At 47.7% G+C, this 15,737-nt stretch overlaps 1 protein-coding gene across 2 annotated transcripts; it reads left to right on the forward strand.

Annotated features, from left to right (window-relative positions):
- The first annotated feature begins 2,031 nt into the window (after positions 1-2,031).
- PRPS1 (phosphoribosyl pyrophosphate synthetase 1) lies at positions 2,032-15,472 on the forward strand. 2 transcript variants are annotated; one of them, XM_052813913.1, is made up of 8 exons: positions 2,032-2,209; positions 2,874-3,074; positions 5,966-6,149; positions 6,490-6,588; positions 8,413-8,537; positions 10,291-10,464; positions 11,143-11,302; positions 12,769-13,394. In XM_052813913.1, the coding sequence occupies exons 1-8, from the start codon at positions 2,202-2,204 to the stop codon at positions 12,835-12,837; spliced, it is 1,020 nt and encodes a 339-aa protein (XP_052669873.1). In that variant the 5' UTR covers positions 2,032-2,201; the 3' UTR covers positions 12,838-13,394. The 2 variants fall into 2 exon arrangements, with proteins under 2 accessions (XP_052669873.1, XP_052669872.1); XM_052813912.1 differs by lacking the exon at positions 12,769-13,394 and adding an exon at positions 13,401-15,472 and having other exon boundaries at positions 2,036-2,209.
- The last annotated feature ends 265 nt before the right edge of the window (positions 15,473-15,737 follow it).

Genomic DNA, 15,737 nt, shown 5'->3' on the forward strand with positions numbered 1-15,737 from the left:
AAACTATCATTTGAAAAAAAAGTTGTGAACTGTGAAAGGCCCATGTAAGAATGCCAACAAAATTGCTGGATTTTTTTAGGTGTCTTCCAGACAAAAATACAGGAGTCATTAGTAGGGAGTGGTTACAGTGATGTGGATTTTGTGCAAGAATATGGCTGCTAGAAATTTGGGAGGTATCCACAAAACCCGTCACTTGAACCACCAGGTAGCCATCTGACGGTGAAGTTTTCTTCTGTGTTATTAAGATGAGCGATGTTTAGCAACAAATTAGAAGCAAAGGGCTGTATTCTTCCTTTCCCATTGCTTGGATTCGCTGTATGTCACAGCATTTCACAAGCTGCTATAGTTACACCAAAAAAATCGGAATTACCATATATCGATATTCCAGTTCCCATCAATGCTAAGTATGGGAATTAATATATTTTAATCCAGATGAATTCCCAGTTTAATGACACCCTCCAAAGGGTTATAGAAAACCTCCTCAAAGTATGATTTTGTAATCATTAGTTTACTGGCCCTTGGGGATAGTGACAGCAGCATTTTGGTCCAGGATAGTTGCAAGACGAAATAAAGAGAATGAGGCCAGCCTCCAAATTGCGGACTATTTCTTCTGGTTGAATTCTTAAGGACTCAAAGCAGTAACTTATCAATGCCAAATTCATTGCAGAAGTTTGTTGTCTATGAGACGGTCAAGTAAAATGAGTAGGAATTGCACAACTGCATGCAAATTTTGAATAAGCTGTTTGTGGCTTATTATTTAAAGACCTTTAAACACAATGTTTATTTTTGCAAAAGCTAAATTAATCTGCATAATGTAATCATGTACAGGCTGAAAGTTCACAGGAGACTAATTACAGAATTAGGTACAAACCCCTGATTATAAATGTAAAAAAACCCTCAGAAATTAAATTAAACAGTCTGTTAAAATAGTACCCATATGGGTTTTAACAGTGATTCAGAAGACAGAAAAAAGCACCTCTGTATTTGCAATTCAGAGTATCCACCACAATTATGATTTTTTTTAATCTCAAAACATGGCCAAAGGCTATTTCCAACAGACAAATAAAGAGCAGAAAGTATTGCTGCAAATTCTGAGGACAAGTGCAGAAAATGTTGATTATGGCTATCATGATATTTTTTTCTGAGTTTGCAGTGAGACCGGTCGGACTGGCTGTACGTGCGAGAAGTCAATGCTTCTTCGCACATAAAGCCTGCTACCATCATTTCACTTTTGAAATGGGATCAACTCACGATTCAGCCAAAGGAAAAGAGACTGAGGACATCATACTTGAAAGAAAGGGCAAAGAAAATCAATTATTAGTATTTTTGTAGAGTAGAAGTTTGCAAGACAAAAGAGCGAGAGGTTTATCTTCTGGCGAAGAAGGTAAGCACTGTCCTTCCAAAATTAAGAACTTGCTCCAGCTTGAGAACGGGGACACATAGTCCCACCCAACCTCTGAAGCCAACAGCTGGGGACCGGTCCCAACCGCTGGGCTGAGCGCGGCCGGTCTGGGCACAGCTGGTCGGGCAGCAGAGCTCCGTTTCCCTGCTGTGCTCGGCTCTGCGCGGCCTGCGGCTGAGGCACCCGGCCTTCCCTTTGTGCTGGAAAAGCCACCTTTTCTCTTAACGAGAACCTGTTCCCTGTGAAAACCACGGAGGAACACGACATGGTGCGGCCCAGCGGGCATTGCTGTGCCTGGGGCTCCGCAGGCCGTCGCCTCACGGCTCGGGGGGGGGGGGGGGGGGGGGGGGGGCTTTGCTTGGGGGCAGCTACAGCGCAGGGCGAGCGAGGGGACCCGCGCGGCGCGTGGCTGCCGTGCCGCAGCACCCCGAGTCGCTCGCGGCGGTGCGGCGGCCGGGGGGGGGGGGGGGCGGCCCTGCGGCGCTGCCCGAGACGCAGCGGGGTGACTGACCCCCCGCGCAGCGCTGGGGAGGGTGCGGCAGCCCGGCGAGGCGGCGCCTGCACAGCCTGTGTCGGGGGGGGGGGGGGGGGGGCGTACGGTGCCTGGCGAGGTGACGGCGGTACAGTGTGACACGGCTGTAGAGCAGCCGGGCAAGGTGACGCCCGTACAGCATGCCACTGGGGTGCTGCATTACGCCGCGGTACTGCAGCCCGGCGAGGTGACGCCTGCTTAGCGCAGGGCAGGCCCCGGCAGCCCGCGGCAGCGGAGGCAGGAGGCAGCGGGCGCAGGCACACCGGCATGCTGAGGTAACCCCCGCCCCGCCGCCGCGGGGCCCCTCACCCGCCGCGGTCGCAGGCCGGCGGGGGACGCGGGCACGGCGCCCTGCGACAGGAGCGGGGCCATTTTCTCTGCCGCTCCCCGGGGCCGCCCCTGAGGGAGGGGAGCCATCATGGCCGCCGGGGTGGGGGTGGGGGTCGACTGTCAATCATGCGACCAACGAACTCCATCCCCGTCGTCCCCCCACCCTCCACCACCACCTCCCCCGCCCCGAGCCACGTGGGGCAGGGCCGCCGGCCAGCTCCGGCCGCGGCCGCCCTGACCAATCGTAGGCCAGGCGGTCAAGCGACGGCCAATCGCAGGCCTCCTCCTGCCCTCCGCCCCACCCCCCGGAGGCGCGGCCGAGCAGCCGCGCACGCCTCCCGCCCCCACCCCCCGCCAGGGGCCGTGGTCGAGGCGGTGGGCGGGACCGCAGGGAGACCTGCGAGCCACGCCCAGCGCCCGTCCGCGCCAGTGCGGGGGCGGGCAGGGCCCCGCCCCCGGCCGCCACGGAGCCAATGGGAAGCGCGCCGGGGCGTGTCCGTGGGGGCGAGGAGCCGCTGCAGAGCCCGCGCGGCTGGCGGGAAGGGGTAAGATGGCGGAGTAGGCGCGCGTCGGCGTGGCCTGCGCTCACCGTGCCGCGTCCCCGCGCAGGAGGCGGGTGGGTCCCCGTGCGGCAGCCGGTTGCGGTGCGAGGCGGAGCGGGGAGGAGGAGAAGGAGAGGGCCGCCACCATGCCCAACATCAAGATCTTCAGCGGGAGCTCGCACCAGGACCTGTCCCAGAAGATCGCCGACCGCCTCGGCCTGGAGCTGGGCAAGGTGGTCACCAAGAAGTTCAGCAACCAGGAGACGTGGTGAGGCGGGGGCGGGGCCGCACTACAGCTCCCGGCGGGCCGCGGGGCGCTGCCGCGCTGGGGTCCGCGCAGCCGCCGCGCTGGGGGTGCTGGGATTTGTAGTGCGGGACGCGGGGTGGGCCCTGCGGCCGGGGCCCGGCCCCGGGGGAGCGGCGGCTCGACGGGGGCCGCGTTCGGAGACGTCCGCTGAGCGCGGAGCACTCCTGCCTGGGCCCCGCTGGGGCGGAGGGCCCGCAGCGCATCCCGCCCTTCTCCTGCGCGCAGCAGCTGCGCAGCCCGCGCGGGCAGGGCCGCGGCCGGGGCCGGGGCCGGGTCTCCCTTGGGCGCCCTCCAGCCAAGGGGCCGCCGTGCAGCGCCGCTGGCTCCGCTCGAGCCCGCTCCCCGCCCGGAGCCCCGTCCTGGGCGGCAGCGCTGGGGCGGCACGGTGATCGTGCCGCCGGGCCGGGGCTCGCGGAGCGCTGAGTGAGAGCGAGCGGGAGCAACCGGCGCGGTAACGCGTGACACCCCGGGCAGCGGCGGAGCCCCGGGCAGGCGGGCTCTCGTGGGGGCGGGGGGAGAGGCCGGGGCCGCGGCGCTCCGGGAGAGCTCCCGGCAGCGGCGAGCCATGTGCCAGGCGGCTGCAGGGCCCCGGCCCGGCCCGGCCGTGCCTCTAGCGGCCTCCGCGGAAAAGCGCCGGCCTGCCCGGCGGGCCGTGCCGCCGGGTGCTGGGCTGCCGCCCGCGGGTTTGGTGGTCTGGCTGCACTGGGGGCCGCGGCGGTGCTGCGCGCGGAGGAGAGGGTCTGTGTCACCCGGCCGCTACGGCGGGGGTCGGAGCGGCAGAATTCAGCAGCCGGACCTTGCCCCCTCCACCCCAAAAGCTAGGAGCTGGTGGGAGCGCACCGCCCGGGGTTCCAGCCGCGCTGAAGAGCCTCTTGCGTGCTGAGGCTAGACACTGACGACTTGAGGCGTGACAGCTTTGCGCTTAGTGTGTAGCTGGTGCCTTTAAACTACTCTGAAGAGCATCAGAATGTTAAAGGTATTCATAAAATTATTCAGGGAAGACAAGCGGCTGACACCACCTTGCAGCCCGTGATGCAGTTGCAGTCATGCAGTCTGTGTTGCCCCCCAAGCTCTGAAACCTAAGATTCGTCTAGTTTTCTGTCTCTATGCTTTATAAGTCTTGCCGCCATCCTGCCTGAAGAAGCTAGAGGAAAGGAGAGGATAAAATTATTTGGAGCCCTTAAACCTTGGTTTAGAGAGGTACACTAATCACGTATACACCACACAGTGTAATACAAAGAACCTTGAATGACTGGTCCAACCCACTCCTTTCTTCTGGAGACAGTAATTTTTTCCAGGAGAATCCAGGATGTACACATGACATAGAATATTACATTTCTATTGCATGGGTATTGATTGTAACTGAAAACTTCAGAGGTAGTACAAAGAGTTTGAGGAGAGTTGTAAAAAAGAGTCTGTTTGATTTACAGCCATTGTGACTTCACTGTTCTCATTGCCCTTTATCAATTGCTTTTATCCATCCAGTTAGCTAGCCAGCAGGTTCTTATGTCAGCAGGTAATGTGACTTTAAGATCTAATATACATCTTATTTACCCCAATAAACTGATAGCAGATGCTTCCCAGATAAAGTAATATTGTTTTAACAGAGTAGTTGATTGATACTTTTGTACAATAAATGTCCTGAATCAGCTTAATATTAGGCTGTTAATAAGCACAGTTGGAGATGACACTTGTATGCTAGCTACTGTTCATTTACACACTTATCTAGCAGAAAGTTCTCATGCTGGCTGAAATTTTTCACAAGAAGCAGCATCTTGGTGTATGTTGTAAGATGCAATAAAGATGACAGCAGTTTGCTGATGGATATTGAGCAGTAAGACTATAAATACCTAGCAGTTATCAAGAACATTTTGAAGAAGAGGGGAGGAAGATCAGAGAATGAAATATTGAAATTAGAAATCTACCCTAAGGTCCTCTATAAATGAAGCCATTAGGAGTGGGTTGGGTCATTGTCTACTTGTTTCTAGAGTTTGATGTGGCAGCAGTCTGCAGAGTGGGTGAGCATCTCTAGCACAATAAGCAGCGAACTGTGGAAAAGCTCTGTCCTCAGTAGACTGACTTCTGGTTACTTCCAGATGTGTGGCAGGCTTCTTTAATCTGAAGTACTGGAAGTACTTAGTAGTTAATCTGTTCCTATGAAAGGCCTTATGCAGGATTGCCATGTATGAAACCTCAAAACTAAGACTACTGCTTGCTTTCCAACTCAGCCTCTGGTGCAGGTGTCTTGATACACGTGCTGAAGCTGGCAGTTTGCTGCTGGCAAACAGGACCTTTGGCTTGTATTCAGTCCCTTCATCAGCAGGGATTAGTGTACATTACATCCAGGAGGAAATTAACCCCAAAAGCCTTTCCAAAGTGCTGGAGGTCTTCTCTGTTCAAGCCAGTGAATAGCTGTTATGACTCTAAATCTAATAAGAGGCTGCAGTGTAGCTTCTGGTAGAAGTTTGGCTTTGCTTTCTCTGCTGACTGGCTATCATCCTTGCTTCCTTTGTACACTGCTGCTTTTAGCTGAGGTGGTTGTACTTCTTTCTGATTCAGGGAGAACGAGGCCTGTGCTGGGGTGTTTACATGCTCAGCTTGTGTTGAGATTGAGACTACACGCTGAGTGCTTTTAGCCTTACTGACTGAACCATTAAATTTGATCAGTGAGCGATGTAAAATAGTTACTGAGCAAATAAGCAACAGTGTTCCTGCTCAACACCCTTGATTATATGATACTGTCACCCACAGACCCTTGGGAATGCAATCACTTGGTTGCTCTGCAGGCATACGTAATGGCTGTGTTTTAATTTCTACTTGGATACAACTCTCCTTTCCTCATCTGTTCCCAGTGTGGAAATAGGCGAGAGTGTACGCGGGGAGGATGTCTACATTGTGCAGAGTGGCTGTGGTGAAATCAATGACAATCTGATGGAGCTCCTTATCATGATAAATGCTTGTAAGATTGCCTCAGCCAGCAGAGTCACAGCTGTCATACCCTGCTTCCCTTACGCTCGGCAGGACAAAAAGGACAAGGTAAGGGATGGGGTAAAGGTTTCTGCTGGGAAGATGAATGCACACCTTGAAAGTCCTGACTGCTGGATAGGGATTAGATGAAGCTGAATATGTAGAGAAGGAGATAAAACTTATTTTAATTTCTTTAAACCTCAGGGCATTGGACTGCAAATGCATCTTTTCATAAAGATCTAGTTCTTCTTGAAAGTACATGAAGCTGTAATCACCTGTTGATGAAAAGATGCAATGTTAATGAGTACTCCTTTTAGTAACTGCTTGTGAATCATTGCCTAGAAGTGGAAGACTGACGTCTTGATGAAGGAATTGAATTTGTCTTAAATACTGTTTTTTCCTGTACCAGAGCCGAGCTCCAATATCTGCCAAGCTGGTTGCAAACATGCTGTCTGTGGCAGGTGCAGATCATATAATCACCATGGACCTGCATGCATCTCAGATTCAGGTAGGAGCTAAAATCGGGGAAGTACTTATCTGCTCCAATCTGAGCCTCTTTACTGCCTTGCAGGCTTCCCAGTAGTCTGCTCTTTTTAGACACAGCAGTGATCAGGACTTGGGAACATGAGACTGGAAGGGACTTGTAGAATCAGTTAGAAGAGGATGGGGGATGGGTAACATTATGGATGTTCTTGATCAGACTAAGCATATTGAGTCCTCTGTAAATGAATGTTGGGCTAGTAAATGATCCGTGCAACTTTATTGCCACATAGTGACACTGTGTATTCTTAACTGGTCCTTTGAGGAATTTGAGATGGAGAAAGGCTTTATCAAGAGTGTTTTTAAATATTGAGTAGAGCTTTCTGATATTTACCGAGTTGTCAGGGAGAAGTGAGCAGTCCTCTGTTTGACACAGTGGCTGATAATACTGCTGCCCTGAGGTTAGCTCTGCCTCCAGATGTACTGGCACAGCTGCTTCTGAGGGTTCAGTTGACCAGGACAGCGATCTGACAGCTTGCTGCTGACAAGGTGGGCAATCCCACTTGTATCCATTCAGTGCCATCCTTCCACATCAGTTGGCTTTGGTTCTCTCCCAAGCTGTTGGTGAACTGAAAATTATTCATGGGTTTTGCTGGCTTAGTGAACAGAATAGTCTCACAGAGCAAGTGAAATCTTGACCAGAGCTGTGTAAGAGAAGTGGCAAGAGTGTATACCAGGGAGAGGAGGGAGAGCAAGCTGTTAAATTATCAGTCTTGTTTCTTTCTACCTTGAGCAAGTGCTCTGAGACCAAGAAACCACCTCAGTGCAACTGAAAGGGGTGTGGCAGAGGGGATGATATCTATTCTATTGCTGCAAACACTTTGAATCCAGAAGGCTAAAATATCTCCTGCCTGGTGAAGTAGGTGGGCTGGCTGTTTTTTTAACAGTTGAAAATGCAGCCATTCACACTTCAGTGTAATTTCTTCCAGTATAATTTGCCCAGAAATACTTTGGCTCAGATGGGAAAAATCTGTGGGGGCACAGCTGAGAAGACTTCCTGAAAGATCATGGAATAAAAGAACAGAGCCCAAGGGGGTATGCCTCTTCCCTAAGAGGCTTGGAGTTGTGATGTGTGCCATAGGGTTGACTCACCAGCAGCAGTGGTGAGATTTGATTGAATAATTGGGTTTGTGTATATAAGCTTCCAGCATCTGGCTGGTTTCAGCCTGGTTCTTGTAGTTGCTGTGTTGCTGAGTGCAGAAAGAATGATGGTAGGAAGGATCTGTTACCCCTGTTCCTTGAAGCATTCCTTTAGAGTAGCTGCCCCCACTCCTGCCTATTACTCCCTGTCCAGGATTAACTTCTGGCTTTTAGTGACCTTTGAGGTTTACCTGGAGGAGTCTGCTGGGTCAGTGTAAAGTTGTGGAACCAGCTGTATTAGTTTAAAAACAAATTTACTCAAGCCTTTTTCATAGGTTTCCTGTAGGTGCAAACAGTGTAGGTAATGAGCTTTAAAGATTGACTTTGTAAACAGGCAGCTAGCTGCTCTGAAAATGAGTGTGTTTGATGCTCGTTTTCTGCACCCCCTTAGGGATAGAACTAGTTCCATGTTGTGAGGGTGTCAAATGTGAAGTGTTATTTATGCTGCTAAAGTATTTCTGGCTCTGAAGACTTCTTGCATTACTATTCTGTGTATCCCAAAGGCTACTGTCCTTGCATTAAGGGAAGTAGAAAGGAAAGCTGAAAGCTGTGGAGAGGTGGTGGCTGCATGCCTGATGATATAGAAGGCTTCTTCCAACTGTTTTTGGAATGTGACCTTCAGCTACATCTGTTCCTGTTGTCTTCCTTGCAGGGTTTTTTTGATATCCCTGTTGATAACTTATATGCTGAGCCTGCTGTACTGAAGTGGATCAAAGAGAATATTGCAGAGTGGAAGAACTGCACCATTGTTTCACCAGATGCAGGTGGAGCCAAGAGGTAAGCTGTCAGACAGCTAGCTTGAGGTGCTTCTGTATCTACTTGAATTCCTGGGAGTGCTTGTGACCTTATTCTTAAGACACATGTTCCCGCTGCCAGCCTATCTTCTTTAAGACAGTCTGTGGCAGCTAGTGAAGAGTGGTCAGATGTTCTTCCTAGGGAATGTTTGGAAGGTTTATTAGGCTACATGGAGAATTAAATAGCTTCTAGAATCACAGCTGCATAGGTAGGAATTGCGCAATTACTACATCCCTTGGACTAAAACAGTTTTTTGTGGAAGGGTAATTTATGCAGGTTGAAGGAAGGAATCAAGACAAGGTTACTGCTGCTGCTTAATGATACATTTTCATCCAGGCTGTTTTCTTTGCAGTATTCAGCTTAGTCTCTTGAGATGTTTTCTTACTTTATTACTCTTGATTTGAATATCTAGCTAGGACTTAAGCCTGCTGCTACTCTTCCTCTTCCCTGAGAGCAAGGAAGATAGATGGTTTCTTTCCAAAAAGCAGCAGCATATGTTACAGCACATTTCTACTTTGATAGTTTGACAATCTCCCATCTTTCTGCAGATAAACATGCCAGTTTGTGGGCAGTTCAGAATGTTCTCAGGTGCTTATTAGGAGAAACTAGGCTGTTCTTGATGCTTCTGTATAAGGGCTACATGTGAACATCAAAGGCATGCAGATGTATTCTTTAATCCAGGACTGTAACACCAAAATGTTGGTGCATGCTGACCTGATTCACATACTTTAGAGTGTTTTAAGCTATCTATTGTAAACAGCCAAGAGATACTACTGCTGTAGGTCATTGTATGTCTTCCTGTAGCTTTGTTATGGCCCGTGTATTGGACAAGACCTTTTGTATATTCAGCTACTTCTGTAGCTTGTTGCATAATGCAGTATATGAAATGCCAAGTCAGCCAGCTATAATCTGACTCCTGAAAAAAAACTCTTCAAAAGCCACTTAAACTGAAATGTGTTGATCTTAGCTGGTGCAGTATTTTATGGCGGTACTGGAGAACTAAATACTTCAGTAAAACAGTTTAGTTTAACCATCTTGAGTAGGACTCCCAGGCTGATGAGTCTGATCTACAGAGGCTAGGATTCTACTCATCTCAAGTGTAGAATTTCTTAGGGGCATGTGTATTTTGTTCCTTCTCACTCTTAATACTTTTAAGTTCTTTACTATTCATCAATATCAATATATAAAGTTTAGGTCCCTCTATTAAGGTTGTTCTGTGGTCACTTTAACTAAAGTAAATGTGAGGTGGTGGACTTGCAGTTCTTGGATGTGTACTCCTGCCACTGTCCTTGTGCCAGCACTTGTATGCATGACAGTTGAATGCTTATATGAGTGTAAGTAAACCCCTCTTGTAGCAAAACGTAAGCCTTTCCAATGTAGCATTAAAGATGATAACTTCCCAAGCATTCTGATCGCTTCAAGTTTGCCAAACTTGCTGGTTAAGGATTGTTTTGAGGTTTAAGTGCATATTAATTTACAGTGGTCAGGATGAAAGACTGTTTTATCTTAACCTAGTTGCTTTCATTGGGAGAGATTGGATCAGACATTGCAGTTCAACTGCTTGAAGGAAAACTAAGGTGGCAGAGTGTCTTCTATTAATTGCTTGGGAGCAGTAACAGATGTGGTGACAGCTTCTCTTACTGCAGTGGCAGTCTGTGCTTAATAGTTTTAAAAGAGATTTGATTGAAGCTGGTGTGTGGAGTTAAGTGTTGTTTGGAAACTGTTCTCTCTTCAGAGTGACCTCCATTGCAGATCGATTGAATGTAGACTTTGCCCTCATTCACAAGGAGCGCAAGAAGGCCAATGAAGTGGATCGCATGGTGCTGGTGGGTGATGTGAAAGACAGAGTGGCCATTCTGGTAGATGATATGGCAGACACGTGTGGTACCATCTGTCATGCTGCGGACAAGTGAGTAGGGCTGACTGATTCTTTCCTAAATCAGAAACCTATTAGTGAATGCTATGTAATGAGTTAATCGGATTATTTGCATATCAAGTTTCACAAAGTAATATATGGTTTCTTGATTATCTCATGTCATACAAAATAAGTAAAAAGCCTAAAGTTCTCACAGAAGACCGTAGTGTCTTTTTTTATTTGAAAAATGCTTGTGGTGAAAGTATGTCTTCCACTATAGTCACTGACTATGCTAGGCGGAGCTAAGTGCTGTCAGGTCTGTCAACTTAAGATCATACATCTGTATTTCTATTAGAAGTAAGCTTTTCAAGCTTTGATATCTTTCAAGCCTTCTACACTAGAAATGCTAGCATATGCAACACTCAGTATTAAGTATCTGCTACCTTGTGTTGGCAAAAATCACCAGAAGGGGATTTGTATGATCTAGTCCAAATGTCTCAGGGCTAAGAACAATATTTTTTCAATGTATACTTTGCCTGTGGTGTATTTTATGGTAATTGTTAAACTGTTTTCTTCCCCCAAATCAATAGTGGGCTGGAGGGGGGAATCAAAGATAGCCTGTCCCCTAAGCATATTGGACTGTCTCCTTTCATGCTTACCATGTGCCCTGCACTAATGTCAGTTTAATACTTGCTAAGAATTTCTCATCCTTCTCCTTTTCCCCCCTTGTAGGCTTGTGTCAGCTGGAGCCACCAAAGTTTATGCCATCTTAACTCATGGGATCTTTTCTGGGCCAGCAATTTCTCGGATCAACAACGCCTGTTTTGAGGCAGTTGTAGTCACAAACACAATACCGCAGGAGGACAAGATGAAGCAGTGCCCTAAAATCCAGGTGAGCATCTACTTTCTCTTCTGTCACTCCTGGGGGGTGGTAGCACTTGTCTGTCCTCCTGTTGGTGCGAAAACCCATAATACTGTTTAGTGTTTACAGCAGTTTCATTGGTACTGGAATCAGTGGCAGAGTTGGCTAGTTCTCATGTTCCTATTGCTGTAGGATAACAGACCTGTTACATTGATAAAATGCACTTCTAATCCAGCTCATCTTAAACAGTGCATTTAAGTAAATTTTTTTCAGGGCTTGTTTTACCTAGATCTGATCAGTGATCTAATGGGGCCATGATGTAAGCAAGCAGTTGTATCTGTACACTTTGGAGGAGTAATATGCTGATGACATGTAATACTGAAGCAGAAGTTGACAGGAACTTCTAAAGTTGGTAATGCCAGCTTCAGTTGTCTATCTATCATGTAATGCCCAGCCCTTTAAGCAGAGTGTCCCTTCCTTTTGTAAAGCAAAGTAGGCCTGGTCTGGGGAAGGTGGATGCTTCATGTCTGGTCATAACAGCAGTGCAGGTGAGCTGGAGAGGGAGTGTAGTCTTGTCCCATGGACATGTCTTGCTGGTTTGACTAAGAGCAGTTGACACAGCTCCACAGTACAATGTTCAGATACTTGCCAAAGATAAACAAAAACACTTTGCCATCCACGTGAAAGCTAAAAGCTGGTCTCTTGATGTTCTCTCTGTGTCTTGGGTTTTCCATTTAGGAAGAGTACTGTGGCATTTTGTTTCCCAAGCTGAGGCTGACTTTCCTGGAAAAAAAAATTGGCTGCACAACTTGAGCTAGGCAGAACTTGAGGATTTCCTGTGTTAATGGACAGCTGGAAGTTGCAGCTTTACCTGAGCATTCAGGCATAATAGGTCCATCAGAAGCTTCAGGTACTGCTATAGTGCATACACAGCCAAGGACATCCTAAATGCTAGCTTCACAGCACAGATATATAGGACACAGGCATTTGGAGAAGTTCTGGAAAGTCAATGGCACTGCCAAGACTCAGCTAGTACTGTGTTGTAAGTGTAGCAGATGCCCCCGTACTGGGATTCTGGTGAAAAGCAAGCTCAGCTGGTTGAAGCTGCATTGAAGCTTAAGCTGCTTTTGGAAGTAAGTTGTAAGCTGATTCCAAACTGCTGTTGGGTTGCATTGTTTTCAACACTAACTTCTGGATGATATTCCTGCAGCTGAGCACATCTAAAAGATGTCTGATGCTTCAACATCTTTCCAAGCTCCACACTATAGTTAATGTAGGCAAAATGTTAAACTGGTAATCAGTATGTAAATAGCTGTAGCCAAAGATTGCAGTGGAGTATTTTTTCAGACTCTCACTTAACACCTCACTCTTTTAAACTAACATCTGATGTTCAGTGCTGAGAAATATAGAACTAAAGGATTTGTCATAAGTCTCATGCTCTGTCTGCTCTGCAGCTCTTAAGTTTGGGTTTTTTTTTTTTTTCTTTCCTTCCTTAGGAGGCAAACTATCTGGAAGAAAGAAAATGTAAAATACGGATTCCGCTTAGTTTCCTTAATGCACCGTGAACACGGTGCTTCTTACTGAGACTACATATATTGAAGTACTTTAGCTGCTGGGGTTCAGAGCTAGAGTTTTACTGAGACTTGATTTTTCCCTCCTTTTAACTGGATTACCCCGCCAGGTGGAGCCAGCACAGTGATGGGAGCTGAGCTGCAGCACAGTCGCTTCATCTTTCTTAGGCTGCTGGCAGTGATGGTAAAGCCTCGTGACTCAAGGGAAGCGATCTGATCTTGATTTAGACTCCCTTAACTTCTCTGCAACCTACACAAAGTGAATAAGATAGTCCTAGGGTAAACAGACTGAGCTTAGGGAGTCTCAGCAAAGAAAGGTGACAGTAGACTGTCATCCTGACAAAGATCAACAGTGAAATAATTCTTGTAGTGCTATATGTAGGATATCTTCAGAATGATATGTAAGTAAATCCCAATCCTGTGTAGAAGTCATTTGTCTGGCATGTTATAGATTTGGGTGATGAGTTTACTCCTTAAGTTCTTCCTAACTTACCAGCCGTTCTTCCAGGCTTGATGTCTTTTCTCAGTGACACTGATGCATCTTTCTTCCCCTCCAGGTGATTGACATCTCAATGATCCTTGCAGAGGCCATCAGGAGGACTCATAATGGGGAATCTGTCTCCTACCTATTCAGCCATGTCCCTTTATAACAACAGATGCCAGCTGCTGCTTGTATGGCTTTTTTTAAAACCAAAAGTTGTTCAGCTTGTTGTAAAGTTCAGTAGAAGACTCTGCTTGTTCCAGTGCAGTTCTCCACAGCTCCTCCTGCTTAAGTCAGGCTTACTGGCTCTGATCCCAACGCTGGGAGGCTGGGGGGAGAAGCTCATCTCTGTAACACTCCAACTCCACCAGCAACCCTGTGCATTGGGGCTCATCAGTAGTATTGACTCTATTCTGCAGATCTGTGGAGAGCGGGACTGACACATGGCTAATTGCCACAGTTACTTTGGGGTGGGGGAGGGAGAGGGTTTGTCTGTGGGCAGTGTTAGATGATCTGGCATGCGCACCCTAAATTGTTTGGGAAGTAGAGCTCCCTAGGACGTGGTGATCTGGATTCTACAGCAAGAGCCTGAGTGACTGCTGGCTGTCTTACCACTCTATGCCTGACAGTATATGGGGAAGAGCGATGGGGAAGGCTTGTATCTTGGCCAAGCTTGACCCTAGGTGAAGCCCTGGGGGACACTTGGGAGGTGGTTCCGCTACAGCTTCCTCCCGTGAAAGGAGATCAGTTTAGCTTGCAAACTTGAATTCATCTTAATTACTGATGAAATTAAATGTCCTATAGCATGCTACACAGCAAAGTGAAGGTGAGAGCATAGTCTGTGCAGTACTGCCTCACTGTGTTAACTTAGTGGTGAAGGTGCATCCTGGACAAGCCTTCCTCTCCCTCTTATGTAGAGGACTCATGGTGGTTGTGTGCTTTAGTTTCTAGTGTAGGCTAAGACCAGTTCCTCAATTTCACAGCTTACTGTTAGCCTTGCTAGTGACTAGAGGACTGCTGTCATGTACTATAGCTGCACCTTGACTTGCTGTGCAAATCCTTGATCCTTTTTTTTTTTACCAGTACACTAGTAAACTGAGCCTCTTTATCCCATAGTAGCTTGGTTGTTGCATCTAGCAAGTGCCTGCTCAGACGCTGGGGTGACCTAATGCACAACAGCTTTGTGTCCAGCTGTCTTAGCCTCTCATTGCCTGCAGTCCTATTGTCCTGTAAGTTACTGACACATTCTGGTTGCTTGTCCTGGTCACTGTCTGCCTTGCCTTGAAATTGTTGCTCCTTGCAAAAGATCTTAAACCAAGGAGCATAGGAGGTTGCAGGACTACAAAACCTGAAGAAGCCCTTGGAGTGGGTCTGATGCTGCTAATGAGTTCTTACAGCAATGGGTTGAAGAGGCTGGTGATACATAGTACTGGGAAAACTGTAGATCTAACACCAACCTGACAGGCAGCAAAGTGCCTGGAAGAAAAATACCAAAACTAGAGCTGACTGAGGCTCCCAGATGTAATAAGTATCATCTGAAACTTGAATACTTAGTAACTGTACCAGACAATCGTAAGGTAAACTGTTAAGTCTCTCCTGGACTCTTGTGGGGTTATAGATGAAGCTGTTTTATGCTCTGGTTTTTATAAGCACTCCTCTTTTATTTGTTTTTGAGCTGGAGGAAGGGAAAAAGGGAAAAGAAGGAACTTGAAACTACTTGCTAGAGTAACCAGCATGGCTTTGAGAGGCTAGGGGCTGGGGTATAAGTGGAACTAACTGAAAGACTTGGTCACGATCTAGGGGAGTACTTCTTTAGTTGTGCCTTTTACTGAAGAGTTCTCTCCCTTCCTAGAACTCCTGTCCTGTGGCAATGTTAACACTTCTATTACAGTGTAGCGTTTTTCTTTTTGTATAAGAATTGGTGTTTGTCTGGAAAATGTGTGTGTCTTGCTTGTTTGCTTTGCATCCTGCACTGAGCTCTACTGAGAGTCTGATTCCTGCCTCCTGTATTGGAGCCCCTGCTGCCGCACTGCAAATGCCCTAAGACCCAAGAGCCAGGACATCGGAGCAGCGGTGTGAGGATTTTCAGCAGCATTTGTGTTTAAATTTAAGACCTGATGAAGGAATTAAACTTTTATTTAAAAACCATGGCCTCTGCCTATAAATGCTTTTAAAAACCTTACAAAGGTGATGTGCATCTTCTGAGTTGGATCAATTGCAAGGTAGATCATGGAGTAATGTTATTTGGAAGGGGACCTTGGAAGGTCATCTGGTTTAGCCCTCTTGCAGCAGGGCTGACTCTGAGGTTCAGCTTGGCTGTACTCACATGGCATGGAAGAAAAAGCTTGGGACCAAGCTGCTTCTCTTAGCAAGTAGTGGCTTTTGTCTGTTTCTGATTTCTTAGACTTAATTG

Source organism: Harpia harpyja, chromosome 18 (genome assembly GCF_026419915.1).
Source record: "Harpia harpyja isolate bHarHar1 chromosome 18, bHarHar1 primary haplotype, whole genome shotgun sequence".
NCBI classification, from domain to species: domain Eukaryota; kingdom Metazoa; phylum Chordata; class Aves; order Accipitriformes; family Accipitridae; genus Harpia; species Harpia harpyja.

Coding starts and splice junctions, on each gene's coding strand:
- PRPS1 (XM_052813912.1), top strand. Junction 10,465..11,142: donor ATCTGTCATGCTGCGGACAA/GTGAGTAGGGCT, acceptor CCCCCCTTGTAG/GCTTGTGTCAGCTGGAGCCA. Junction 11,303..13,400: donor AGCAGTGCCCTAAAATCCAG/GTGAGCATCTAC, acceptor CTTCCCCTCCAG/GTGATTGACATCTCAATGAT.